The sequence below is a fragment of the Sphaerodactylus townsendi genome, linkage group LG17 (assembly GCF_021028975.2).
Source record: "Sphaerodactylus townsendi isolate TG3544 linkage group LG17, MPM_Stown_v2.3, whole genome shotgun sequence".
Taxonomy (NCBI): domain Eukaryota; kingdom Metazoa; phylum Chordata; class Lepidosauria; order Squamata; family Sphaerodactylidae; genus Sphaerodactylus; species Sphaerodactylus townsendi.
The window spans coordinates 2,861,779-2,888,988 of NC_059441.1; the positions used below are offsets into that span (position 1 = coordinate 2,861,779).

The 27,210-nt window shown below is 48.9% G+C and overlaps 1 protein-coding gene across 1 annotated transcript; it reads right to left on the bottom strand.

The window, feature by feature from the left end:
- Positions 1–709: 709 nt before the first annotated feature.
- LOC125424664 (protein transport protein SEC31-like) lies at positions 710–24,308 on the bottom strand. Its single transcript, XM_048482078.1, has 2 exons — positions 23,516–24,308; positions 710–1,141 (listed from the first exon to the last, which is right to left on the bottom strand). Exons 1-2 carry the CDS (start codon positions 24,306–24,308, stop codon positions 774–776), a joined length of 1,161 nt encoding a protein of 386 aa, XP_048338035.1. The 3' UTR covers positions 710–773.
- Positions 24,309–27,210: the final 2,902 nt, after the last annotated feature.

Genomic DNA, 27,210 nt, shown 5'->3' on the forward strand with positions numbered 1-27,210 from the left:
ACCACACGGCCCACCAATAGTGCCCACTAAGGCCCCTTCCGCACACGCAAAATAATGCATTTTCAAACCACTTTCACAACGCAAGTGGATTTTGCTATTCCGCACAGCGTCAAAGAGCACTGAAAGCAGTTTGAAAGTGCATTATTCTGCATGTGCGGAATGAGCCTTAGTGTTGTCAAAAGGTATGGGCATGGGAGGCTTCGGATTGGCTGTGCAGGTTTTTTAAAAAGTTGTTTCGGCAGCCGCTGCCAGCACAGCACAAGGTTCTTATTTCATTTAGGCAAGGAGCCTCCGTGTATACACAATATTTTTAAACAATATGCTCAATTTAAAAGGCACCCTGTTCAACAGTTTCTGCCTAAAATGTTGAAGACTGGCTATTACAGTTATGCGTCGCCTCACGCCCCGGCACTTGGTGGTCGGCTCCGCCTCTCGCAGCAGCCATTTTCTCATGGCGTCCCTTCCTCTGGCAGCCATTTTCTAGTTGCGTCCACTCAGCCCGAGTCAGAATTCCAAAAGAGCCCGCAGGTTTATAAAGATCGGAGACTCCCGGTCTACTAAACCTACCCTGCTTCCCCGAATATAAGACATCCCCCGAAAGTAAGACGTAGCAAAGTTTTTGTTTGGAAGCATGCCCGTCGAACAGAACACAGAAAAATAAGACATCCCCTGAAAATAAGACACAGCGCATCTTTGGGAGCAAAAATTAATGTAAGACGCTGTCTTATTTTCGGGGAAACACGGTAGCTACTACGCATCTATTAATGCTAGCATCAAGCTTTTTCGGCACCAAAGTCAAACGAAGAGATTTGCAAGGAACACGAACGAGACTTACTGGCCGCCTGAATCCGAGCCTTGCGGCTCACCACCAGCCCAAAGCGGTTCCGCGCCGTGCATTCGTACTCCCCTTCGTCGGAAGACCCATCGCCCCTGAGTTTCTGGAAGAGGGGAAAGTAGAGCGAGCCATTGGCAAGGGTGAAGGCGTCCTCGCTGTTCCCCATCATGGCCCCGTTCTTCCGCCACGTGATGCTGATTGGCTGGATCCCTTCCACCTGGCAGGGCAGGACCAGCGGCTGTTCCTGAACGGAAATGTGGTCGCTGGGCTCGACAGTAAACGCCAGCTCCGAGGAATGGCTCAGGTCTAGGGAAGAGAGAAAAGGCTCGGGTCATTTCGAGGGTAGGCAATCAATCCTCCCGTATCGGTCACCATGCACGTATTACAAAAGGTTAATATTTATTTATTTATTATTAGTTTTATATACCGCCCTCCCCCCCTGAGGGCTCAGGGCTGTTCACAACAGGTTAAAACATACATTAAAACATAATTTAAATACCAATTACACAAAACAGAACCCATTAAAATGTGGATGGCGTCTGGCTACCCCCCTCCCCCCCCCTTGTGCCCATGGGAGGCCAGATGACGCGGTAGATGTATTTTTAACCAGGCTGGCCAAACGCCTGGCGGAACAGGTCCGTCTTGCAGGCCCTGCGGAAACTCTGTAAGTCCTGCAGGGCCCTGATCTCCCGAGGGAGCCTGTTCCACCAGGCAGGGGCCAGGGCTGAAAAGGCCCTGCCCCTCGTCGAGGCCAGCCTGATCATTTTTGGGCCAGGGATCACGAGTAGGTCCTCCTCCGAGGAGCAGAGGGGCCTACCGGGGCAATATGGGAAGAGGCGGTCCCTGGATCGAATATATTCAGTGCATTAAGTTTAGGACGACCCTGGCCTTCCAGGATAACAGCAAAACAGAGTAGCTCTTCAGCGAATCATTCGTATTTGAGATTTACTTATTCCATCTAAACGCCAACTTCACTTTGTTCGACTTCTGTTCCATTTCTACACTGCCCTTCCCTTCGGACTCGGGGACCTTACATCATTTCCCTCTCCTCCATTTTCTCCTCACAACAACCCTATGAGGTAGGTTAGACAAACAGTAATTGAGCCAAGAGCACCCAGCAAACTCCCACGGTAGAGCAGAGATCTGAGCACGAGTCTTCCAGATTCTACACTGACTGCTGCCCCATGGGGGCTCTGTTAAAAGTTTCAATAATCTGTTTAAAAGGGTACAGGGTGGTTTGCCAGCGCGTTTCCCCAGCTGTGTACACTTAGCTCCTGGGAACAGTGGCGTAGCGCCAACGGGACAGGGAGGCATGACACCCAGGGTGGAGCAGCAGTGGAGACGTGGTCAGGCTGTGGAGGGGGTGTTCTGGGGCGGGGCAGAGTGGGTGGTGCTGTGGCAGGGGCGCGGGGCGCACGCCCCAAGTGTAGTTTTCCCTCGCCCCGCCCCTACCTGGGGAGGATGGAAGGCTGAGTCAACCTCAAGACAGATATCTGAAAATGAAGTCGGGGTGGAATTCGGGTCGTGTAATTTGTTACAGTTCTTTAAAACAGATTTATTTATTTTACAGCAACGGTTAACTAATATATATATATATATATATATATTTGCAATTGTCATAAGTATCAAATCAAACCTACTTAGGTTGAAAGCATCCTCCTTGTTCTTCTGATGGACCGAATTCTTTAAAAAAATACTTGACCAAAACATGGTAACAGTTTAATGTTCCGTTCACCAAATCTTTTTCAACTGGACAAACGATCATCCTTATGCCATGAAAATCTTAGTGTTAAAATTTCCTAATTTCAGTTCCGGTCCTCAAAGAACAGCCTGAACTCTTTCAGGAAACTGAGGCATAGATCACTTGAAGCTGGAACAGACCTGGGATATAATTTTATCTTCGCGTGCTAGCCCAAAATTCTACTAAAGAGTTCCAGGATGGTAAACTGAATGGTGTAATGACAGAGAGCAGGCTAGGCTCTGAGAGACCCGGATTCGAATTCCACACTCTGCTGTGGAAGCTCGCTGGGTGACTGGGTCAGAATGGGTGAATGACTTGTAGGCCTGTTTGGGTCTCAACTGGGAAAAAACAGGTATATCTTTAAAAATCTGCCAGAAACATGTTTTGGGAAAGCACCACAAGTCCAGCGTGATTGGTCTAGGTCAGGTCTCCATTGGGTGGAAATGCAGGACATAAAGAAGTGATGGTGAACCTTTTCGAGACCGAGTGCCAAAACTGCAACCCAAAACCCACGTATTTATCGCAAAGGGCCAACACAGCAATTTAACCTAAATACTGAGGTTTTCATTTAGAAAAAATGGTTGGCTCCAAGGCATGCGTTACTCAGGAGTAAGCTTGGTGGTAGTCGGTGACTTTGCTTTGAAGCAACCGTGCAACTCTTCCAATCGGTGAATCACGACCCTAGGAGGGTTTACTCAGAAGCAAGGCCCATTGCCAGCAACCGAGCTTACTCCCAGGTAAAGGGTCACGCTTTAGTTCTTTGCATGAAAATCAGTGGGGTTGAACAGCGCTTAACAGAGTTACCTACACTGCTTCCCCAAAACTAGGTCTTAGGTTTAATGCTAATAATCGAGCCCAGCGGCCCAGGCCAGCCTAGATGTGGGGGGGGGGGCACTCTGTTTGCGCGTGCCCACAGAGAGGGCTCTGAGTGCCACCTCTGGCACCCGTGCCATAGGTTCGCCACCACTGACATAAAGGAACTAAATAAAATAAAATAAATTGAAACGATGCCTGGAATGAATACAGCTCTGTTCCGAAACATCTGTCCCCCTCCAATGTTTAAGAGTCCCAGCAACCTCCCTGTTTTAAACACGGGTCGTCCTTTAAATGGAAAAGGATCCTGGCGTGATGGGTTGGAACCTGATATTTTAAGATGCTTAATGGGTTAATAAAGACAGCGGACAAAGGCCTGCTTCATTCTCCGCCTCCGGAGAAGTTCGGCAGCCTCACCTTTGACACCGGCTGGGTAACCCAGCCTTTTTTTGTTTGCCCCGTCCATCTGCCCGAGATCAGGTTTCACCAAACACAACTCCTCATAATCCAATTTAAGTCGCCACATAAAACGACGGGGAGAATTCAGGAGTGCCCGAGTCTTCCAGGCCTTGAGACCGTCCTTTGGTTGGAAAGATAACTTTCCGGCCTCTTTCCCTACATGCAAATCCCAACTGGCTGTTTTAAATAATTTGTTTTACCAAGCAGTTTTTTTAATACCTTTTATTATATTTTATTATTATTTGATTTCCTATAACAGTGGTGGCGAACCTTTGGCACTCCAGATGTTATGGACTACAATTCCCACCAGCCCCTGCCAGCATGGCCAATTGGCCAATTAATACCTTTTATTATATTTTATTATTATTTGATTTCCTATAACACTGGTGGCGAACCTTTGGCACTCCAGATGTTATGGACTACAATTCCCATCAGCCCCTGCCAGCATGGCCAATTGGCCAATTAATACCTTTTATTACATTTTATTATTATTTGATTTCCTATAACAGTGGTGGCGAACCTTTGGCACTCCAGATGTTATGGACTACAATTCCCATCAGCCCCTGCCAGCATGGCCAATTGGCCAATGTACCTTTTATTATATTTTATTAATATTTGATTTCCTATATAACACTGGTGGCCGAACCTTTTGGCACTCCAGATGTTATGGTTCTGAATTCCATAAGCCCTGCCAGCATATTAGTGGCCAATTAATACCTTTTATTATATTTTATTAATATTTGATTTCCTATAACACTGGTGGCGAACCTTTGGCACTCCAGATGTTATGGACTACAATTCCCATAAGCCCCTGCCAGCATGGCCAATTGGCCAATTAATACCTTTTATTACATTTTATTATTATTTGATTTCCTATAACAGTGGTGGCGAACCTTTGGCACTCCAGATGTTATGGACTACAATTCCCATCAGCCCCTGCCAGCATGGCCAATTGCCAGCATGGTCCATAACATCTGGAGTGCCAAAGGTTCGCCACCACGGTCCTATAAGGTAGCTAATGAGAGCTAGTGTGGTCGAGCGGACGTAGTCTGGGGACTCCAGATTTGAATCCGCCGTTCTGGTATGGAAGATCTCTGGGTGACCCTGGATCAGTCACACATGCAGACAAGCCTACCACACAGGGATGTTGTTGTGAGGACAAAATGGAGGTCAGGAGAATTATTTAAGCTGCCTCGGGTCTCCACTGGGGATCTCCCCTCCCCCTCCCTCTCATGCCACCCCTCCCTCCCTCCCCTTCCCTTGAATGCCACCTCTCCCCTCCCTCCGTTAGGGTGGGTGGGCCATGTCCAGATGCTGGGTTCCCTCCCCCTCCTTCTCCCTCCCTTGCATGCCACCCCTCCCCTTCCCTTGCATGCCACCCCTCCCCTCCCTCCATTAGGGTGGGTGGGCCATGTCCAAATGCCAGCCCCCTCCCACTCCCTTGCATGCCACTCCTCACTCCCTCTGAGGATTCGCTTGCTTGCAGTGTTGTTTAGCAAAGACCAGAGAGAGACAGACTCAGCGGGCGGCATGCCCCCGGAGGATGCCAACAGGCCTGGAGGAAAATATCCCGCTGCTTGAAATAGAAGCTTAAGGTCCAGAAATGGGCATGGAGCTTTTCATGGAGTGGGGGGTAAATAATATCACTTGGTCATGATGAGCACTCGCTGACTCACCTACTTTTGTCTGATACTCAGGCTAACCCATGGTTCTCTCTGATCGAAAGAAAGATTGAATCACTCGGTATATCTCTCGACTCGCTTTTCCCGCCATCTAGTTCAGAATCCTACAACTTGTTAAAACAAAAATGGTTGGAAAGCGAATGGATTAATTTATTTAGGGCTGCTATGAAAACTTGTTCACCCTTACCCATCTTTCCAATACCCCTATTATCAAAACAGGATGGCTCTCTATTTGTATTTTTTTGACTAATCCAATGCAGAGAAGAGCCCTCACACTTGCTGTTTCAGCTTCAATGTTTTCCCCTCCGCTTTATTGCATGGTAGATTTAACAACTTGGAAATGAGCAAAAGGGTATGCTGTTGTGGTGAACAACAAATTGAAACATTGGCACATCAACTGCTTTGCTGCCCTAAATTTGCTAATATCAGAATATTCCAATATTCTTCCTAGGATACTTAGTGAAATGGGAGAATCAGGTAGACTCCCTTTCCTTCTGGACAATTCTGACAATGAAACTTGTGAATGGGTAGCACGATTTTTACTGGAGGTGATGCACAATCAATAATTTATATTCTATCTTAAACCTTTGTATTTGTGTACCTTTTATCTCAGGTTTTTTATTGTGTTATGATTATTGTTATGCCAAATAAAAGCTTATTTTAATTTTAATTAAAAAAATATCACTTGCTGGCATTGTGTCCGGCGCCATGTCCCGCCGCCAGAGTGGGCCGTGGTGGCCCCCGTGCCAACAGATTTGCCCCTCCCTGGTGGTTGCACACCGCTCACCTCAGCAGATTCGCACCTTCCCCTTTGGATGTATTTGATTTGTTGTTACCTGTCCCAAGTGCTGCTGTAGTGGAGGAAGAGCAGGATATAAATCTAAAGTCTCAATACATAAATGAAATGCTGTCTGGTCCTTTCAACTGGAGATGCCAAGGATCTTCCGCGCACCAAGTACATGCTCTACTCCCGTGGTGGCAAACCTATGGCACTCCAGATGTTCACGGACTACAATTCCCATCAGCCCCTGCCAGCATGGCCAATTGGAGCGTAGGAGGTTAAGAGCATGCGTATCTAATCTGGAGGAACCGGGTTTGATTCCCAGCTCTGCCGCCTGAGCTGTGGAGGCTTCTCTGGGGAATTCAGATTAGCCTGTGCACTCCCACACACGCCAGCTGGATGACCTTGGGCTAGCCACAGCTTCTCGGAGCTCTCTCAGCCCCACCTACCTCACAGGGTGTTTGTTGTGAGGGGGGAAGGGCAAGGAGATTGTCAGCCCCTTTGAGTCTCCTGCAGGAGAGAAAGGGGGGATATAAATCCAAACTCCTCCTACTCCTCTTCTACTCCTTCTCCTTCTCCTCCTCCTTCTCCTTCTTCTTCTACTCCATAGGTGTCAAACTCGCGGCCCTCCAGATGTTATGGACTACAGTTCCCACCATCCCCTGCTTTAGTCCATAGCATCTGGAGGGCCGCAAGTTTGACACCTGTGCTCTACTCCAACAGCAGGCCGCTGATCTCTCTAAATTGCTCCTCCTGGGGAAGGGAGCCCTCAGGAATGGGCAGAGAATCAAATTCGGGGCTAAGTCGCAGGAAGAAAGGATTGGGGGAAACTGCTTTGCTTTCTGTTCGCGGAAAACCGAGCTTGGCTCTAACCCTGCAGAGTTCTTGGCGCTGTAGCATTATTACTGATTCAATTCACCTCTTCCTTGGATTTCTAGCCCCCTCTCTCCTGTTGCAACAGGCTCAAAGCGGCTTACGACAACATTTCTAATAAGGCCAATAAAACCAACAAAACAATAGACTCTGGCACCCTAAGATAATATCCAGAGAAGAGTGGAACTACCTAAAACTACGTAGATTATCCATGCCCCTGTACTGAAAACAAGGAGAAAAATCCTATGGGGCTCTGGTCTCACTGGACAGAATCCCACCAGGCCGGGGGCTTTGGGTTGAGGGCAGCCAGACCTTTTCCCGGCCAGGGATCGCCAGTAATCCTCTTTGGGGGACTCCCTGGACCAAACTTCACAAAACCTGGGTGGTATCAATAAGAGACTCTTCTGATAGCGCATCCCAGGTTTGGTGAAGTTTGGTTCAGGATGTCCAAAGTTATGGACCCTCAAAGATGTAGCCTTCATCTTCTACTCCATTTGGCTCTGTGTGGAGGATGGGAGGCACTCCTTTGGGAGTCCATGAAAAAGCTGAACCTCCTGGACAAACTTCACAAAACCTACTGAATTGGTGTAATAAGAACTCTCCTGATAGGTCATCAGGTTTTGGTGAAGACCCCAACTCAGAAATATCCAAAGTTATATGCAGACCACCTCAAAGGGTTAGTAGCCCCCATCTTCTACTAGCTCCCATTGGAAACAATGGAGGATGGGGAACTCCCTTTGGGAGTCCATAGCTTTGGACCTCCTGGACCAAACTTCACAAAACCTGGGTGGTATCAATAAGAGACTCTCCTGATAGTGCATCCCAGGTTTGGTGAAGTTTGGCTCAGAATGTCCAAAGTTATGGACCCTCAAAGGTGTAGCCCCCATCTTCTATTAGCTCCCATTGGAAACAATGGAGGATGGGGGCACCCCCTTTGGGAGTCCATAACTTTGGACCCCCTGAACCAAACTTCACCAAACCCGGGTAATATCATCAGGAGAGCCCCCCGAACAATCCCTGAAAGTTTGGTGCTGCTAGCCCAAACAATGCGCCCCCTGCAGGCCAAAACCCAAAAAAGCACTAAAATGTTTTAAAAACCCACAAACGGAGGGGCGGAGCTTCGGACATGAATGGGGGGGTCAAACCCAAGAAACCCCCCCCCCCTTACCTACGTCCATGCCTAGAACCAATGCAACTGATGGAGCACTGTTAAATGCGCACTCTCCACTGTGTGGAGATGGTTTCTTGGTGGGCCCTCTTGAAGCAAACCCGCAGTGAGAAAATGCAGCCCGGTCCTAACAGAACAGACTCAGCCAGAGCAATTACCGGCATTGTTGACTTCCTCTGCCCTCGCTTTTACGGGCTTGTCGAACACATGAAAACAATTATTTTTATTCTCCTGCAAAACCGAAAACTTTCTGTCTTCTTCGGGATCAGCCAGACACAAACGGCCTTTTTTTTTTCATGAGTTCGGCTACATAATTTATTAGTTTTTAAAAACTCTGTAAAACTGAAAACAGATCCAGTAAAAAACAGGCCGGTCAGAGAAGCCGAAGTAATTTTGAATTTATGCACGCACTTTTAATTATTTGGACTGTTGGGTTTGTTTATAGCTTAAGAGAACTTCCCTGGACTGGATTACCGCCGTAATATAAAAGCAGGAAAAGCTGGGAAAACAGAAATACTAAAAAGGGGGAGAAATGCCAAATTAAAAGGCAGATTCCCTTTCCTTTTCCTCCAAATTAAAAGGCAGATTTAGCACTTTGATATTACATATTGTCGCTGCCGAGCCAATTTAATAGCCAGGAAGGCAATTAAGTTGATTCTATCTAAAGATATCCTGTACGGTGGCAGCATCATCTTATAATGGAGTGAACCAGCTAGAACCATGGTGGCGAACCTTTGGCACTTCAGATGTTATGGACTACAATCCCCATCAGCCCCTTCCAGCATGGCCAATTGGCCATGCTGAAAAGCAGAGACTGATAGTATGTCCCATAACATCAGGAGATGCCAAAGGTTACGCCACTATAATGGAAACATAGGTGTGTCAAAACTTCAGGCGGCCCTCAGATGTTATGGACTACAGTTCCCATCATCCCCTGCCAGCATGATGCTGGCAGGGGGTGATGAGACTATGAAGATCCACTAACATCTGGAAGGCCGAAGTATTCCTAATGAGCTAAAAAGCAAAACAGGCATAAACAACGCTGGGACCCCATCTTCAGTTCTATTTACCTGAAGGTTTATTCTGGACTTTCACTGGTTTTGGACATGGGTGAGAAAACCTTTTTCCTTGCCTCGTGTCAAAATATTGCTTGTCAATTGCCTCTTGGTTTTGTTTATTGTGGTATTCTGTTGAATGTGCTTTGTTTTCTACGTGGCTGTTTATATGATTGTTCTGCAATTGACTCACACGTTGTAGCACTTCACACACACTATTTTCTCTCGCCAAGAGCATTTGTGTATCCGGTTTTGGTTTGTGTCTGCCTCAAGACAGGCCCAAATAGCATGCCAAGGTAAGCACAACTCTACTGAGTGAGCGAGTCCTTTTTCCCCTGGTCCACAACTATTATTATTATTATGGTAGATTTCACAGCTGCCAAATCTTTAGCTGGTTGTTGGCCTTTCATTACAATTTGAGCCTCACCCAGAGGCCTAGGAAGTTGTAATGTCTTATCGGTGATTGAAGATATTAAATGCTTGGATCCAATCAGTAGGACTGCCTTCTGAATCTGACAGATGTTAATTTTGTCGATTCGAAGATGTTTCAAGTGCTGTCCTACTGTTTTTGGGATGGTTCTCAGCGTGCCAATTACCACTGGGATGACCTCAGCTGGTTTGTGCCATAGACCAGTGGTGGCGAACCTATGGCACTCAGAGCCCTCTCTGTGGGCGTAATGCCGGAAGCAGAGTGCCCCGCACACACACACATCTAGGCTGGCCTGGGCCGCTGGGATCGATTATTAGCATTAAACCTAAGACCTAGTTTTGGGGAAGCAGCGTAGGTTATGCGCTGTTAAGCACTGCTAAACCCCACTGATTTTCATGCCAAGAACTAAAGCGTGATCCTTTACCTGGGAGTAAGCTCAGTTGCTGGCAATGGGGCTTTCTTCTGAGCAAACACTCCTAGGGTCGTGATTCACCCATTGGAAGAGTTGCACGGTTGCTTCAAAGCAAAGCCACCGACTACCACCAAGCTTACTCCTGAGTAACTCACACCTCGGAGCCAACCATTTTTTCTAAACTAAAACCTCAGTATTCAGGTTAAATTGCCGTGTTGGCACTGCAATAAATAAGTGGGTTTTGGGTTGCAGTTTGGACACTCGGTCTCGAAAAGGTTCACCATCACAGCCATAGACGCTGAAGCTCAATTTTCAAATCGTGGTATCTAGTGACCTTCTCATGTTCTTTTTCAATGATCCTGCTGTCACCGGGTCACCGGGTACTGCTGTCACCCGGTACTGAGCCCTTTGGGGGAGGGCGGTATAAAAGTGGAACTAATAAATAAATAAATAAATAAATAAATAAATAAATAAATACTGCTATGTCGATGACGGTCACTTTCTTGTCCTCGATCACAGTGATGACTGGTGTATTGTGTTTCAACACTTTGTCCGTTTGGTTTCGAAAGACCACAGGATCTTGACCTTCTCATTTTCCGTTACTTTCTCTGGACAACGTTCCCGCCAGTTCTTAGCTGTTCTTAAGTTGTAATTCTTGCATAAATTCCAGTGGATCATCTTGGCCACTGAGTTGTGCCTCTGTTTGTACTCAGCCGGGGCAATCTGTTTGCAGTAACTGAGGACATGACCAACAGTTTCATCAGCTTCTTTGCACAGTCTGCATTTTGCGTCATCCGAGGATTTTTCGATTCTGGCCTTGATCGAATTTGTTCTAATGGCTTGCTCTTGAGTGGGTAAAATCAGGGATTCAGTTTCCCTTTTCAGACTCCCATTATTATTACTACTATTATTATTAAATGGTTTTATTTATACTCAATCATCCTCTGTGATGGCGACCCAAAGTGACCTATAAATATTGCTTGCCTCTCTTCCTCTTTTATCTTCCATGGCAGTGTGGGAATATGAACTTGAGTCTGCCAGAACCTAGTCTGACACTCTAACCACTACGCCATACTGTAGTTTACCTGGAGTACATCTAGGGTAAAGATTCACACATAATTCTGGAACCAATGAGACACAATGATGCCTCCTCTGTGCCATTCCACCTCTGGAATTACATCATGGGACAAATAGTTTCTGGGGTCAGCCTCTGGTCTGATACTACAGGTTGCATCCCCATAGTAACTGCAGGACATGATTCCCGACTGTTTTCACAGACTCTGGGATGAATCTGGCAACGATCCAACAAAAAGTTAAGCACTCTCAAGCCAAGTTTGTTCCGGCGGACTTGAGTCCGCTCGCCATGCGTCGGGCTGTTTTGGAGCTGCGTATCCAACGTTTCAGCTCCTTGGTCCATGGAGGAATGGACTCTGCTACGGGTTCGCGACAGCACAAATAGCATTTCTGTCACGCAATCCTAACTGTGTTTGTTGGGCAGCAAGTCCCGTTTATGGATAATCTTTCAAAACTCTTAATTTTTTTAAAAAAAGTTTCTTTTCACGTTTGCAATTGCTTCAGGAAGCCTGAATCCGGTAGAAAGGAGGCGTGAAAAGCTTTAGGAAATATCGGCTGTGATGAGTTCTAACTTCCAAGCAAGTTGTTGGAAGTGGGTTTCTTTTTTGCGAGAGGGTGTGCCCCCACAAAGGGAGAGGGGCGGGGGTCTCTTTGGGCGATGGACATTTTGGCACGTTGTCGCATAGCAAGTAGCTGACTTTCCTCTCCCTTTCTTTCCTGGCCCAACTTTCCATGCTCAGCCTTTGTCCTCGGACTTTCTCAGTCCTTTCTTTCTTGCTCTCTCCCAGCTGCTCTATTATCCCACCCCCACCGGGCCTTCCCATTCCCTCTTGCCCCAAACCAACTCCTTTGTGTGGCGCGGAGAGATCAAGGGGACCGGGTTTTTTTTTTATTATCATAGAGCTGCCGGTTCCCATGGCGTCCACCAACGGTTTGGCCCTCTCATCTACACAACGAAGTCTCCAACGTGTTGTTTGCGTGCCGGAGGAGAGTCGCTTGTCAAAACATGGCTCGGCGTCTGGTTTTCTCAGCTTATTTCAAGGAACGAAGGCTCTGCCGCCTGAGCTGTGGAGGCTTATCTGGGGAATTCAGATTAGCCTGTGCACTCCAACACACGCCAGATGGGTGACCTTGCGCTAGTCACAGTTCTTCGGAGCTCTCTCAGCTCCACCTACCCCACAGGGTGCTTGTTGTGAGGGGGGGAAGGGGAAAGGAGTTTGTAAGCCCCTTTGAGTTTCCTACTGGAGAGAAAGGGGGGAATATAAATCCAACTCTTCTCCTTTTTTTGTGAGCAGAATAATGCACTTTCAAACTGCTTTCAGTGCTCTTTGAAGCTGTGCGGAATGGCAAAGTCCACTTGCAAACCGTTGTGAAAGTTTGAAAACGCATTATTTTGAAACGCATGATGTGAAAACGCATGATGTGAAAGTTTGAAAACGCATTCTTTTGCATGTGCGGAAGGGGCCTGAGGTACAAACTCCACATTACTGTAAATACAGGGCTGCTCCTAAAAACAAAAGCTGGGCAGCTGCCTCCCGTTGTCTTCTGTAATTCCAAATAAAATTTCCATTGTGTCATGAGATCATGTTTTTCCCTTACATAAGTTAAATCGATTTCGAATACCTTTAATGGCACATAAATAGTTTAAGATTAACTTAGCAAGATAATAACAGCCTTCACAACTTTACAACTGCTGACGAGTTAAAATAACACCATTTAAAAATTTAGCCACCGCTTCCAACAGCTCGTAGTTGTGGCTGTTTAAAAGATATATCACCTTCTGTTTATCTGTAATGCCTTCGCTTCCATGCAGGAAGGGGATTATGTGCTTCTTCCTACCTATGTCATAAAAAGGGCAATCCAACAGCATATGAGAGACTGTTTCCACAGAACCCATGCCACACGGGCATTTCCTTTCTTTATGTGGAATTCCAAGGTGGCGTCCAAGGCTAAAGGAAGAAGGCAGGGCATTACACCTAGCTAAGGTGATTGCTCTACGCCACCGGGCCTCAACCAGGAGATAAAGGTACTGGGCTACAATTAATCTATCCACAGGTATTCCCAGAGAGATCAGGGAACAGGTTCTATTAGCTTCCTCTAGCATCTGTTTACTTAAGTTAAGTTCTAATTGGACTGGGATCAGGAAGAGAACTCAGCTCCAAAACCCCACTTTGCCGTGGGAGCTTGCTAGGTGACCTTGAAGCAGTCCCACACTCTAGGTCCAGCCTACTTCGCAGGGTTGTCATGAGGATAAAAAGGAGGAGAGGAGGAGGATAGAAGCCACTGTGGCTCCCCCTGGGGAGAACGGAAGGGTATGAATGAAATAAATACAATACATTGGCTGAGCGTTGTAGTTTTTTGAGAGGAAACTAGGTATAGAAACCTCTGGTGCTTACTAGGATTGGTTGTGGTGGGTTTTCCGGGCTGTGTGGCCGTGGTCTGGTGGATCTTGTTCCTAATGTTTCGCCTGCATCTGTGGCTGGCATCTTCAGAGGTGTATCACAGACGGAAGTCTGTTACACACTGTGTAACAGTGTGTAACAGACTTCCCTCTGTGATACACCTCTGAAGATGAAGAAGAAGACTTTATTTACAGTCAATGACCAAATATATTACAAATCTCCAACTTAGTAAAAATATCTACAACAAAACAAGAATGCAGATCTCTCTCCCTTATTCCAGCACTATCCATCTATATATCATTATACATTGTAAACACACCAAGCAGCATCAAAATACAAGACAAAACAAAAGTATCTAAGGGGGATGCCATATTCAGATCATTTTTTCTTTTTCATAATGAATAGACAGAATTTTGCTACCCATTTAGTAATATTCTCCTTCTTGTCTTGTAATAGTTTTTCACAACAAACTTTATCAGAACAATATGTCATCTTGTGTAGTAGATGTGACAGGCATTTTTTCCTTGCCTCCACATAAAGGGGACACTTTAATAACACATGCTCTATAGTTTCTACAGAATTCAGAGAGCAAGAACATAACCTTGCAGCGTAAGGTATCTTTTGATATTTCCCTTCTAAGACAGCAGAAGGTAAATGTGCACTTCTTGCAAGAGTAAAAGCTCTCCTTAGATCTTTGTTATCCAGATAAGTTAAATAAGGAGCAAGGCCAGTGATATATTTCTGTGTATACTATAGAGGAAAATCTGAATATCTTGCCAGATCAGACTGTCGTGATACATCTCTGATTCATTGGGTAAGTTCACTTTTAAAATTATCCCAATTTTCGATCCACCTCTGAAGATGGTTTAACAGACTTCCCTCTGTGATACACCTCCGAAGATGCCAGCCACAGATGCAGGCGAAACGTTAGGAACAAGATCCACCAGACCACGGCCACGCAGCCTGGAAAACCCACCAGAACCAGTTGAATCCAGCCGTGAAAGCCTTCGATTTACTAGGATTCTTTGCAAGGAAAACTAGACAATGAAAGTCGCAGAGGGTGTTCTAAAGCAATGTGATATGTAGTCGTCTTTGAACACTAATCAGGTCTCAGGCAACACTCACCAGGAAACCACACAGACGAACATGCACACAATTCTACATACGTCCACCTTGCCTTCCACGAGAGAAGGAAAATGGATACGGAAGGAATGCTGCTACGTAAATAAGCAGGAAGAGAGAAGGGGGAAATGGCTGGACCCTCCGTTTACACCTTCCCATCCACATTCTTCAACATCCCCCCCTCCCCAACTCTGTTCACACACTGGCAGAACGGCCTCCTCCTCTCTCCTTTCGGCGAGCCGGCTGTTTTGATTGGAAATGAGAGCAGATCCAATCTCAGCTTTTCAAATGCGCTTCCACGCCGAACACCAGCTCAGGTTTCATATATTATGTCGAGGAGGGTTTTCTTTATTATGATTATCCACGAAACGATACCCAGCTCGTAAAGAGCGAGGAGATGCGGGGGGGGGGAGATATTACACCCCTTCAGAGTCAAGAGTGATCCTGTTCCACGCCCAGAAACAAAACTCACACCACGCCGGCAAAGCAGTGCATGAAAGCTTATATCCCTGAATAATTTAAAAAAGCGGAGTTCTAGTTAAATATAAATGACACTGTTTCGTTCCAGGGCTGTAACTGAGTCGAAGGCAGAGTTCAAGTCTCGTATCCCATTCTTTTCCGCTGGATGTGCTTCACATCCGCAGGCCACAGCAAGCCATGAACCAAAGCAAAGAGAAATCCTTGGGTTTAAAAAGGGAGGAAGAACCGCCACGCGTCTGGCACAAAGAACACTTGGTAGATGGTGCGTGCATTAAGAACATAAGAACTAGCCTGCTGGATCAGACCAGAGTCCATCTAATCCAGCATTCTGCTACTCGCAGTGGCCCACCAGGCGCCTTTGGGAGCTCACCTGCAGGATGGGAAAGCAATGGCCTTCTGCTGCTGCCGCTCCTGAGCACCTGGTCTGCTAAGGCATTTGCAATCTCAGATCAAGGAGGATCAAGATTGGTAGCCATAGATCGACTTCTCCTCCATAAATCTGTCCAAGCCCCTTTTAAAGCTATCCAGGTTAGTGGCCATCACCACCTCCTGTGGTAGCATATTCCAAACACCAATCACACGTTGTGTGAAGAAGTGTTTCTTTTTATTAGTCCTAATTCTTCCCCAGCATTTTCAATGGAATGCCCCCTGGTTCCTAGTATTGGCCCAGAGAAAGAGAGAAAAATTCCTCTCTCTGTCAACATTTTCTACCCCATGCATAATTTTATAGACTTCAATCCTATCCCCCCTCAGACGTCTCCTCTCCAAACTAAAGAGTCCCAAACGCTGCAGCCTCTCCTCATAAGGAAGGTGCTCCAGTCCCTCAATCATCCTCGTTGCCCTTCTCTGCACTTTTCCTATCCCTTCAATATCCTTTTTGAGATGTGGCGACCAGAACTGAACACAGGACTCCAAGTGCGGTCGCACCACTGCTTTATATAAGGGCATGACATTCTCTAGGCCAGGCCCAAATTTAGACTCGCAAGCAACCATCCAGTCTGATTTACTTCTAAGGCACAGGGGGCAAGAGATAGCCAACAAATGCAACTCGAATTGGGCAGCGTGCGTTGATTAAGGTTTGCTTTCGCCGGCTGCATCTTGCCCGCCGTGCCTCAAAAGTAAACCAGATAAATAAATAAGCAAATACAGACGCTAAATTTTTACTCTGCAAACTGACTGTGTTCGGTGCCAGATTCCCCGATCGGTTTGGCAGGCTGGAGCCAAAATAAGGGATGGGGGAGCCTTCGGCCAAGGAGTGTAATATTTTTGATACTGTCTCGTGGGCCTTTCTTAGACATGCTGTCGTAACGAACTGCTGTCTCTAAACAACTCCTCGGACATTTCCCTTGCACTCCATTTCAGAATGAAACAGTTTTAAGCCGATAACTGGGCACTAGCATTGATTCCTGGATGGATTTTGTCCTTCCGGGACTTCACTGAAGGCGGACCCAATTTTGTGACCTCGTTTTGTCTTCCTCTAGTTCATAGGTGTCAAACTCGCAGCCCTCCAGATGTTATGGACTACAGTTCCCATCACCCCCTGCCAGCATGGGAACTGTAGTCCATAACATCTGGAGGGCCGCGAGTTTGACACCTGTGCTCTAGTTGTAAGAGTGGAGGGTTGGGAGGAACCTCACAAAAAAAGGAGAAGAGTTGGATTTATATCCCCCCTTTCTCTCCAGTAGGAAACTCAAAGGGGCTTACAAACTCCTTTCCACTTCCGCCCCTTACAACAAATACCCTGTGGGGTAGGTGGGGCTGAGAGAGCTCAGAAGAACTGTGACTAGCCCAAGGTCACCCAGCTGGCGTGTGTGGGAGTGCACAGGCTAATCTGAATTCCCCAGATAAGCTTCCACAGCTCAGGTGGCAGAGCGGGGAATCAAACCCGGTTCCTCCAGATTAGAGTACACCTGCTCTTAACCACTATGCCACTGCTAATGGAATAGGACCTCTCTTCATCTAAATCTGGTGCTGGCTGTGTCTCCCGAAAGCTCACATCCTGCCCAAAATGTTGTTAGTCTTTCAGGTGGAATTGGTCTCTTGCGCTTGTCTACTTTGACAGAAACGCGTGGAAGGGGTCAGGGCCCTTCCACCAGCCTGGCTCAGAGAGTAGACAGCCAGCTGGAACCGGACCAGTGGAATTTCAAGGCCGTGCCTGAGGCAAGAATCAAATGGGATGAAGAAAACGCCTGAATGGAGTGGTACGGGAAAATGGCAACACACTTGTATTTTTTTTTTATTTACTTCATTTACTTCCTGTCATTTTCTCCAACATGGGCCAAGTTACGCCATTCTGCTCTCCTCTATTTGAGCCTCGCAACAGCCCTGCGAGGAAGGGCAGTCTGAGCATGTGTGACTGGCCAGAGGTCACTCAGCAAGTTCCCAGATCTTCGTCCCACACCTTAACCCACAGGTGTCAAACTCACGGCCCTCCAGATGTTATGGACTACAGTTCCCATCATCCCCTGTCAGCATGATGCTGGCAGGGGATGATGGGAACTGTAGTCCATAACATCAGGAGGGGGGCGAGCAACAACTTCACCACGTGGGCTGTCATCCACATAAAGAATACACACACAACTGCACACTTGCAACCTGTGCATGGGATAGCCACGAACGTATGAGTGCTCAAATCGCAATTTAATTCATTTTCATTAAAGAAGGCAGCATTGCGCAGTGGTTAGCTGTGGAACTGAGAGACCTGGCTCCAATCTCCGTGACTTGGAGCCAGGCACACTTGAGAACCTGACCTTCATCACAGGGCTGTTGTAAAGATACAACAGAGGAAGGAAATCATAACACCCGGAGTCAAAGGAAGGGGTGGAGTAAAAATCTGCAAAACAGTAATATTTCACACAAATATTAATGCAATGGGAAATCATGGGAGGCGTAAGAATAAGAAGAGAGGAACGTTTGGATTTATACCCCGCTTTTGTCAACCATAACCCCTTTTCCCTTCCTCTCCCCACAACCTTGCGAGGCAGGAAGGGCTGAGGGCGGGCTCCAAGTGGAAGAGGTGGGAATCAAACCCAGTTCACCAGAGTAGAGTCCACCGCTCTCGCGGAAGAGAAGAAGAAGAAGAAGAGTTTGGATTTATATCCCCCCTTTCTCTCCTGCAGGAGACTCAAAGGGGCTGACAATCTCCTTGCCCTTCCCCCCTCACAACAAACACCCTGTGAGGTGGGTGGGGCTGAGAGAGCTCCGAGAAGCTGTGACTAGCCCAAGGTCACCCAGCTGGCATGCGTTGGAGTGCACCGGCTAATCTGAATTCCCCAGATAAGCCTCCACAGCTAAAGTGGCAGAGCGGGGAAACAAACCCGGTTCCTCCAGATTAGAGTACACCTGCTCTTAGCCACTGCTCTTAGCCACTATGCCACTGCTGTTCTCCTAAGGAGAGTAATAGCCGAAGCAAGAGGTGGAAAATCAAACCCAGTTGAGTCCCAACATGCAAAATTTTCCAAATAATCAGGAGGTTTACTGGCCACCTAACGACAAAACAAAGAATCCACTCTTGCTTCGGCTATTACTCTCCTAACTAACCCAAGCTGGACAGTTGGCATTTATGAAGGGTTCAGCTTGTCAAGAGATTGTCAAAGTTGGGGTGGCGGGGTGGATGGAGAGCAATCAGCATTATTTCAATCATCTCAATTGCATGCCATCATCTACCTCGACCTCATGGCTGCCACCTGCCAAGAAGAAGAAGAAGAAGAAGAAGAAGAAGAAGAAGAAGAAGAAGAAGAAGAAGAAGAAGAAGAAGAAGAAGAAGAAGAAGAAGAAGAAGAAGAAGAAGAAGAAGAAGAAGAAGTAGTAGTAGTAGTAGTAGTAGTAGTAGTAGTAGTAGTAGTAGTAGTAGTTTGGATTTGGAGTTCATAGGTGTCAAACTCGTGGCCCTCCAGATGTTAGGGACTACAGTTCCCATCACTCCCTGCCAGCATGGGAACTGTAGTCCATAACATCTGGAGGGCCGCGAGTTTGACACCTGTGCTCTAGTTGTAAGAGTGGAGGGTTGGGAGGAACCTCACAAAAAAGGAGAAGAGTTGGATTTATATCCCCTTCTCTCCAGTAGGAAACTCAAAGGGGCTTACAAACTCCTTTCCCCTTCCCCCCCCTCACAACAAACACCCTGTGAGGTAGGTGGGGCTGAGAGAGCTCTGAGAAGCTGTGACTAGCCCAAGGTCACCCAGCTGGCATGTGTCGGAGTGCACAGGCTAATTTGAATTCCCCAGATAAGCCTCCACAGCTCAGGCGGCAGAGCGGAGAATCAAACCCGGTTCCTCCAGATTAGATACACGAGCTCTTAACCTCCTACGCCACTGCTGCTCCCTAATTAATTTTTTAAGTTTTCACATTTAACGGAATGTTCAAACTTTGACATAAACTATTAGCTTCCAACAGCCGCTGGAATTAACACAATTTCTCCTCAAAATAGTTTTGAGATAGGTTACCAAGCTTCCCAAAGCCTTATAAAAATGTAACATGTTCAAGTCTTTTGTTTTTAAATAAAGCAAAATGTTAACTACAAGCCTAAATACTTGAATGCAACTTAACACAACAACAACTGAGAAGTAGCCCTATCTCCTGACATCAAATCCCAGCACTGAACACTGCCATTGTATTCTGTCACCGGGCACATGAACGATCCCGTCACCTTTCATGCCCAGAAGCAACAGTGGGACTTTCTCCCGCCAAAACCACGAGTCCCGCTAATTACTTTTTCCTAAGGGGCATCTGATTTCCAATTACCAGGACAGGTCTCTTGGGGCAATTCATCCCTGGTCACCCTCGCTGCTTCCCCCTCCACCGTGCCCTCCCCTCTTTGCACAGTCTTTGGGAACCCCCCCTTTTAAAAAAGTCCTTTATTCTCGAAAGCACTATGCGCACTCATGGCGCCTCGTCAACAGAGAGCCCACAAATCAGCCAAAGCCCCTCCTCCCGAAAGATGGACACAAATAAACCATACGGCTCCCCTTACGTCATCTAACTCGGCCTCGCCAAAGAGACACGCTGCCAGTTATAGGACCAAACCAGAGCGGGGGAAGACTCGCAGTGTATCGGGGAGGTTTTGTGCGCAACAACGCCAGGGAGAAAATCCGGCGCATGTTTTTGTAATCCTGCTCTGGCCCAGTGGGTGGTGTCGGTCAGGTTGCATCCGTGCATCTGTTGGAACGTAAAACCTCAATCAAGCATATTACTTTCTCGGATGATGGGGAGGGGGAGGGCTAATCTCCTACACAACTATCCGTTCCACTTTCCTAGGGATTTCGCAAACCTTTGTTACATCCAATTAGATTTGTCTGGGTATGCGCGCAGGCAGACTGCTTCTCTGGCTGTTCAGGAATCTCTCTGGTTCAAGGCGTAGCGTCCGTCAAAGACCCCCCGCTGGAAAAGAGAAGATCTCAGCGTGGCAGTCGTGGCACCCGCCGCAAAGATCTTGGATGCGGCTTCTGAGATCGCAACAGCTGCGGGGGCCAAAACCCCTCGCTTCTCACTGTGGACTCATTCCAATCACACAACTCTGTGCGTGTGCTCCTTCCCCCCCTCTCTATTGTGGAAACTGCACGTGGGAACAGTTTTCAGCCCAGAAGGGGTCAATGTTCTGTAGGGCCTCTCTTTGTGAGATTCGCCCAGTACCATTTTCCATCTCAATGCCCCAGCAGCGTCACACATCTGACGAAGCGAGCAGAATTCAATCCCAAATAAATGCTGCTAGACTGTACAATGCCACATGAAGTTAAAAGTTGCCTTCCCGGCTGACACATCAACGACACAGAAAACGAGAGGACGCGAGCCAACCTTTTCAACCGGACCCTTTTCGAACAGTGTCAGCTTCAAGATACAAAAAAGTTTAAAAAAAACCCGAAAAAACAAATCTGGTTACCAACTTTACGCTCCTATACACTTTAGCAACTCTTATAGTTAAATCTAACAACACCAATTAGAGCAGTGATGGCGAACCTTTTCGAGACCGAGTGCCCAAACTGCAATCCAAAACCCACTTATTTATCGCAAAGGGCCAACACGGCAATTTAACCTCAATACTTAGGTTTTAGCTTAGAAAAAATGGTTGGCTCCGAGGCGTACGTTACTCAGGAGTAAGCTTGGTGGTAGTCGGTAGTTTTGCTTTGAAGCAACTCTTCCGACGGGTGAATCACGACCTGAGGAGGGTTTACTCAGAAGCAAGCCCCATTGCCAGCAACTGAGCTTACTCCCAGGTAAAGAATCGTGCTTTAGTTCTTTGCATGACAATCAGTGGGGTTTAGCAGTGCTTAACAGGGTTACCTACACTGCTTCCCCAAAACTAGGTCTTAGGTTTAATGCTAATAATCGAGTCCAGCGGACCAGGCCAGCCTAGATGTGTGTATGTGGGGGCACTCTGTTTGCGCGTGCCCACAGAGAGGGCTCTGAGTGCCACCTCTGGCACCCGGGCCATAGGTTCACCACCACTGGTCTATGGCACAAACCAGCTGAGGTCGTCCCAGTGGTAATTGGCACGCTGGGCACCATCCCGAAAACACTAGGGCAGCACTTGAAACATCTTCGAATCGACCCGTGCCATAGGTTCGCCACCACTGAATTAGAGCATCTCTCACTCATGCCCCAATGTCCTATATTAGGTATGAATGATATCCCCTATCTCCAGATTGGACAAACAGGGCAATCTTTACACAAAAGAATAAACAGGGAGCAATTGGACAATAAAAAAATGCAGTATTCGGAAGCCGGAGGGAACATTTCAAAACATCCAACCGAAACCGCTGAACGAGAATCAGTGCATTCAAAGTTATCCGTCACCCACCCCAGGTCTTCACTAGGCGTTTACGTCTCTCGCTGTTGATAGGTGTTAGCATCTTGCATATTCAGCCCCTCATCTACATGCATTAGTTCAGCTACGCCTCAGTAACTTTCTGATCGGGTGCCTTCTCCTGTTTCATCCAGTACCCCCCTAGACTGGGTTTTATGTTGAGGGGTCCTCGTCCATTCTGAGGACTTTTTGGACTCAATGTCCTTTTTTTCGCAGGGCTTCTCTTTGTGAGGTTCACATTCCCCCTCCAGCCCATTTTCCCATTGTTCATATAAATGCCCCAAAGGCTTCACGCATCTGACGAAGCGAGCAGAACTTAATCCAAGAGAATCAATTCTCTGAAGCTTATAAAATGCCACTACTCCGGTTCCTCCGTTGCCAACAGCGGCTGGTCAGAGGTCCTCAGGAAAGTGCACAAGCAGGAGTTTATCCCAGCATCTGCTATTCAGATAGACTATTCCTGAACACGGAGGCTCTGTTTGGTGACCATCACCAATTCCACGCATGGCATCTGCATGCATATTCATCGCGCCCCTCGGCCGCCGCCTGTTTTCAGGCAGTCATAAATTAAAATCTCCTACTGCGCTGCCCAGGCAAATCATGAAGCAGGCTGTAAGATGGATGCACTGTTACATCTTCGTAGCCCGGCTACTGCACCCGATCCCACAGCCATATCCTCAGCACGGCACTGGCTCTTCCGCCTTCCTTACTCGGGAGAAATCCTCTGAGTGGGACCCTGGAGCATTTGCAGCTCCCCTGCTGTGACTTTTAACAAAGAAAGCGAGGCCAAGTGCGGCGGACCCCCAGATCTTGCCCCCCTTTCCAAGAGGATCTTCTCCCCACTGCAGGGGGGCAGAGAGCAAAGCCAACCCGCCATCCTGGCCCGGGCCCAGTGCGTTTCGGGGGTCCTAAGAGTGGACCCCACCAGGTTTCCATGGGTCAGGGTCGGATCATGCCCGAGACCACAAAGGGACCCCTCCCCCCCCCCCCCCCCGCCCCGCATCCCCGTCCAGATCTTTCGCAGCACGAGCCTGGGGGAGAAAGGAAAGGTGCTCCCAGGTTTGCAGAGTCAGCAGCCCCTCGCCCCCTTCCCAGCCCCAGCCGGGGCATCAGGACCGGTCGGGGGGCAGGATCCGTCCCAAAGCGCTGAGCAGTGGAGCAGAAGGGCTTGAAGCCCCCCATGGGGGACGGGGGGGGGCTCAATCCCTTTGAATCTCTCCCCCCCGCCCCCCTCGCCTGCGCCCCCCAGCCCAAGCCGGCAACGCAAGAGGCTGGCCCGGGGGGGATCCTCCGCGTGCAGGAGCAGTCTACCTCCCCACCCCGGCAACCAAAGGGCAACGCTGTGGGGGGGGGGGCGGTGGGGGTCCCTCCCCCAGTGGGGCTCACCGGCGAGGAGGAGCAGCGGCAGCAGCAGGCAAGCGAGCCCCGGCGGGCAGCGGCGGCCGAGGGGAGCCATCCGGGCCGGGCGGCGGGGGGGGGGGGCCGGCTCAGCCCCGGGCGGGGGCGCCGGTGGGGGGCCGCCGGCAAGCGGGGTCGGCCGGCCGGGCGGGCAGCGGCAGGAGCATCTCGACGCCGCCGCCTCCTGCCTCCTCCGCCTCGCCTGGCCTCGCGGGGGCCCCGCCGGAGGCAGAACAAAAGACGACGCCCCGCCCCCGACGCCCCGCCCACCGGACACGCCCCCCTCGGTTGGGGAGGGGGCGCTGCGGTCCCGCCCCGCCGGCTGGCGCGGGAGGGCTGCGAGCCGGCGAGGAGCAGCGGGGGCGGGCGGGGAAGGGGGTCCAGCGGACGCGAGGGAAAGCACCCAGCACCCACCCACCCCCCACCCGCAGGAAGGGGTGAAATGGAGGAGGGGGCCGGCCGCGTTCGCACGCTCGCCCAAGCGGACCCGCGTCGGGGTTGCGGGTCCGTCTGAAACGGCCCTCTGCGCGCACGCGGGTCTGGGCAGGGCGGGTCGCCAGATGCTGATTTTCCTCCAGAGGGTGTTTTTTTTTAACTGGGGGACATTTTCCAAGAGTGGGGTGGTTTGCCTGGGGCAGGGGGTATTTCCATGGTTGACGTGGTTTGTCCTGGGGAGGTAATAAGTATTTCCATCAGGTGGTTTAAACTGGGCGTGGTTTATGCTGGGGGTGGGCGGGGCATTTCCATAAGTGAGGTGATTTGTATTGGGGGGTATTTCCATGGTTGGGGTGGTTTGTTCAGGAGGAGTGTTTACCACCTCAACCATGGAAATGCTCCCCAGTATAAAACACCACCAGTATAAACCACCTAATAGAAATACTTATTACCTCCCCAGGACAAACCACCTCAACCATGGAAATGCCCCCAGTATAAAACACCACCAGTATAAACCACCCAATAGGAATACTTATTACCTCCCCAGGGCAAACCACCTCAACCATGGAAATGCCCCCAGTATAAACCACCACCAGTATAAACCACCCAATAGGAATACTTATTACCTCCCCAGGACAAACCACCTCAACCATGGAAACGCCCCCACGGCACAAATGTGTTGCTTCTCTTTGCTTTGCCTCCCCCCTCCCCATGCTCTGCTGGCAGCAACCAAGTAATGCTAATAGCTGGGATGGGGGACTCATTGCCACAAGAGCATGCAAGAGCGGCCACAGGCAGAGGACTAGCAGGAGTGGGGGGGGGCAGAGGGCAGCCAGGATCCTTTTTTCCCAGGGCCCCTCCCCCCCCCACCCCGTCCATCAGCAGCAAGAGTCTTCCCCATTATGGTTTCCCGAATCCTTTCTCTGTGGGGTGCAGCGTGCAGGGGAAACGACTACGCTTTTAATCTGATAGGACCGAGACCCCAAACCCAAAGCAAAGACTTCTGCGTTCAGACAATGGCAGATGAATGGGGGCAGACCTTGGGGGGGGGGCACAGTCACCGCTGCCTGGATTTCCGGCCACCAATTTGGCCTAGGGTCTGCTTTTGGGGGCACTGGCCAGCAAAAGAATCCCCCAGTCTGGCGACCGCGGGGCAGGGTGATTGGCACGGTCGAACCCGATCCGGTCAGCTCTCGGGGTCAGTGCTTGGAAGGAAGACACAACAGAGGAAGGCCGTGGTGGTCGACCGCCTCTGCTTCTCCCTTGCCTCGAAAGCCCCTTGCTGGGGTTCGCCGTCACTTGAGGTTGCCACGAGTTGGCACTTCGCACATGCCCTGGAGAGGGATTCTCAAGCAGCCTCCAGTGAAGCCTGCCTGCTGCCCCTGCCTTCGCCATTTGCTCTGCTCCAGGCAAGCCACACAGGCGCACTGAATTCCGTTCCGGCCCTTTTGTCTGTCCGCAGCCATCCATCAATCACCCTAATTGGATGCCCCGAGTTCTAGTCTTTGGAGAGAGGAGGGGCCCCATTTTTCCCTTGCTGCCCTTCCCCCCCTCCATACCGGTAGCTGTAAAAACCTCTGAAGTGGCTCACGTCTGTCCCTCTAGCATCTTTATTCAACCTCCCCCCCCACACACAAAAAATACCCGAAAGGTTTTTTCGCGTTCCCCCCAGAAGTAGAGTTGCCATCTCCAGGTTGGGGAATCCCTGGAGATTTGGGAGAATCGAGCAGGGGTCTGCAACCTGCGGCTCTCCAGATGTTCGTGGACTACAATTCCCATCAGCCCCTGGGCTGATGGGATTTGTAGTCCATGAACATCTGGAGAGCCGCAGGTTGCAGACCCCTGAGAGGGTGTGGAGCGACCTCAGTGGGCTATAGGGCAGTGGTGGCAAACCTTTGGCACTCCAGATGTTATGGATTACAATTCCCATCAGCCCCTGCCAAGTGGCCATGCTGGCAGGGGCTGATGGGAATTGTAGTCCATAACATCTGGAGTGCCAAAGGTTCGCCACCACGGCTATAGGAGATTTATCTATTTATATTTACAATTTTTAAACCGCCCTCCCCCGAAGGGCTAGATTCTAGAAGGTAGCCATCTTCTCCAGGGAAGCGGATCCATGCTTTCTGATGATCAGTTGTGATTTCAGGAGATCTTCGGTCCTCACCTGGAGGATGGTAACTCGACAATGGGGCCGGGATTCTGCCCCCACCCCCCCGATCAATTTGACTGTGTGTACATACATGCATATGTATTCGCACACACACCCCTACGCAGCTCTGTGGTATATATGACACCGTTTCCCACTCGCAGCAAAAGTTCAGGATTTTTCTGACTCAGCAGGGTCGGAGCGCGGTTTCCTTCCCTTCCCCTTCATTCAAACCACCCCTTGCAGGAATAGATCCTGTTACAAACCACTGGAATAATATTTTACCGCTTGCCCGCCAAAGCCAAGTGCGGCCGTGCATTTCACAGCACAGCTACTGAATTCCGCAGCTGCCGCTAACAGATTGCGCTTGTAGTAATAACAATTCCAGCTGCATCGGGGGCTATTGGGTTTTTTCCCTGAATATCCGCTTGTCCGTTCTGATCCCAAACTCCGCCGGGCCTTTTCTGTAGCCAGATGTAACATCCTGCCCTCCTCTTTAAGACAGGGAAGAGGCAGAAAAACACCACATCACGAAGAAAGATTGTGCGTCTGTGGGCAATGTTTTGCATCACTGTCCCCTTTATACAGAGGCAAGAATGTTATTACTGCTGCCCTACCCAATTGGCACAGACAACTGGACAGCAAAAAATTATGTACTTACTAAACAACAATTCTGGAGTAATCCTAGAACAGACCGCAAGGTTTCTCAAATTGGTTGTCAATCAGCGATCTTAACTTATTTACGTAATATATGGATTGCGTTTTAACTCACATATTTCTTTTTTTGTATTAATAATATTTCTTTTTTTGTATTAATAATATGTCATTAAAGGAGCAGCAGTGGCGTAGGAGGTTAAGAGCTCGTGTATCTAATCTGGAGGAGCCGGGTTTGATTCCCCGCTCTGCCGCCTGAGCTGTGGAGGTTTATCTGGGGAATTCAGATTATCCTGTGCACTCCCACACACGCCAGCTGGGTGACCTTGGGCTAGTCACAGCTTCTCGGAGCTCTCTCAGCCCCACCTACCTCACAGGGTGTTTGTTGTGAGGGGGGAAGGGCAAGGAGATTGTAAGCCCCTTTGAGTCTCCTACAGGAGAGAAAGGG

Bases quoted from the DNA above. Each gene is read 5' to 3' on its own strand.
- LOC125424664 (XM_048482078.1), bottom strand. From the start codon at position 24,308: ATGGAAATACCCCCCAATACAAATCACCTCACTTATGGAAATGCCCCG. The intron at 1,142-23,515 runs GTGAGCCCCACT...TCTCTTCCCTAG, and splicing joins GCCGCTGCTCCTCCTCGCCG to ACCTGAGCCATTCCTCGGAG.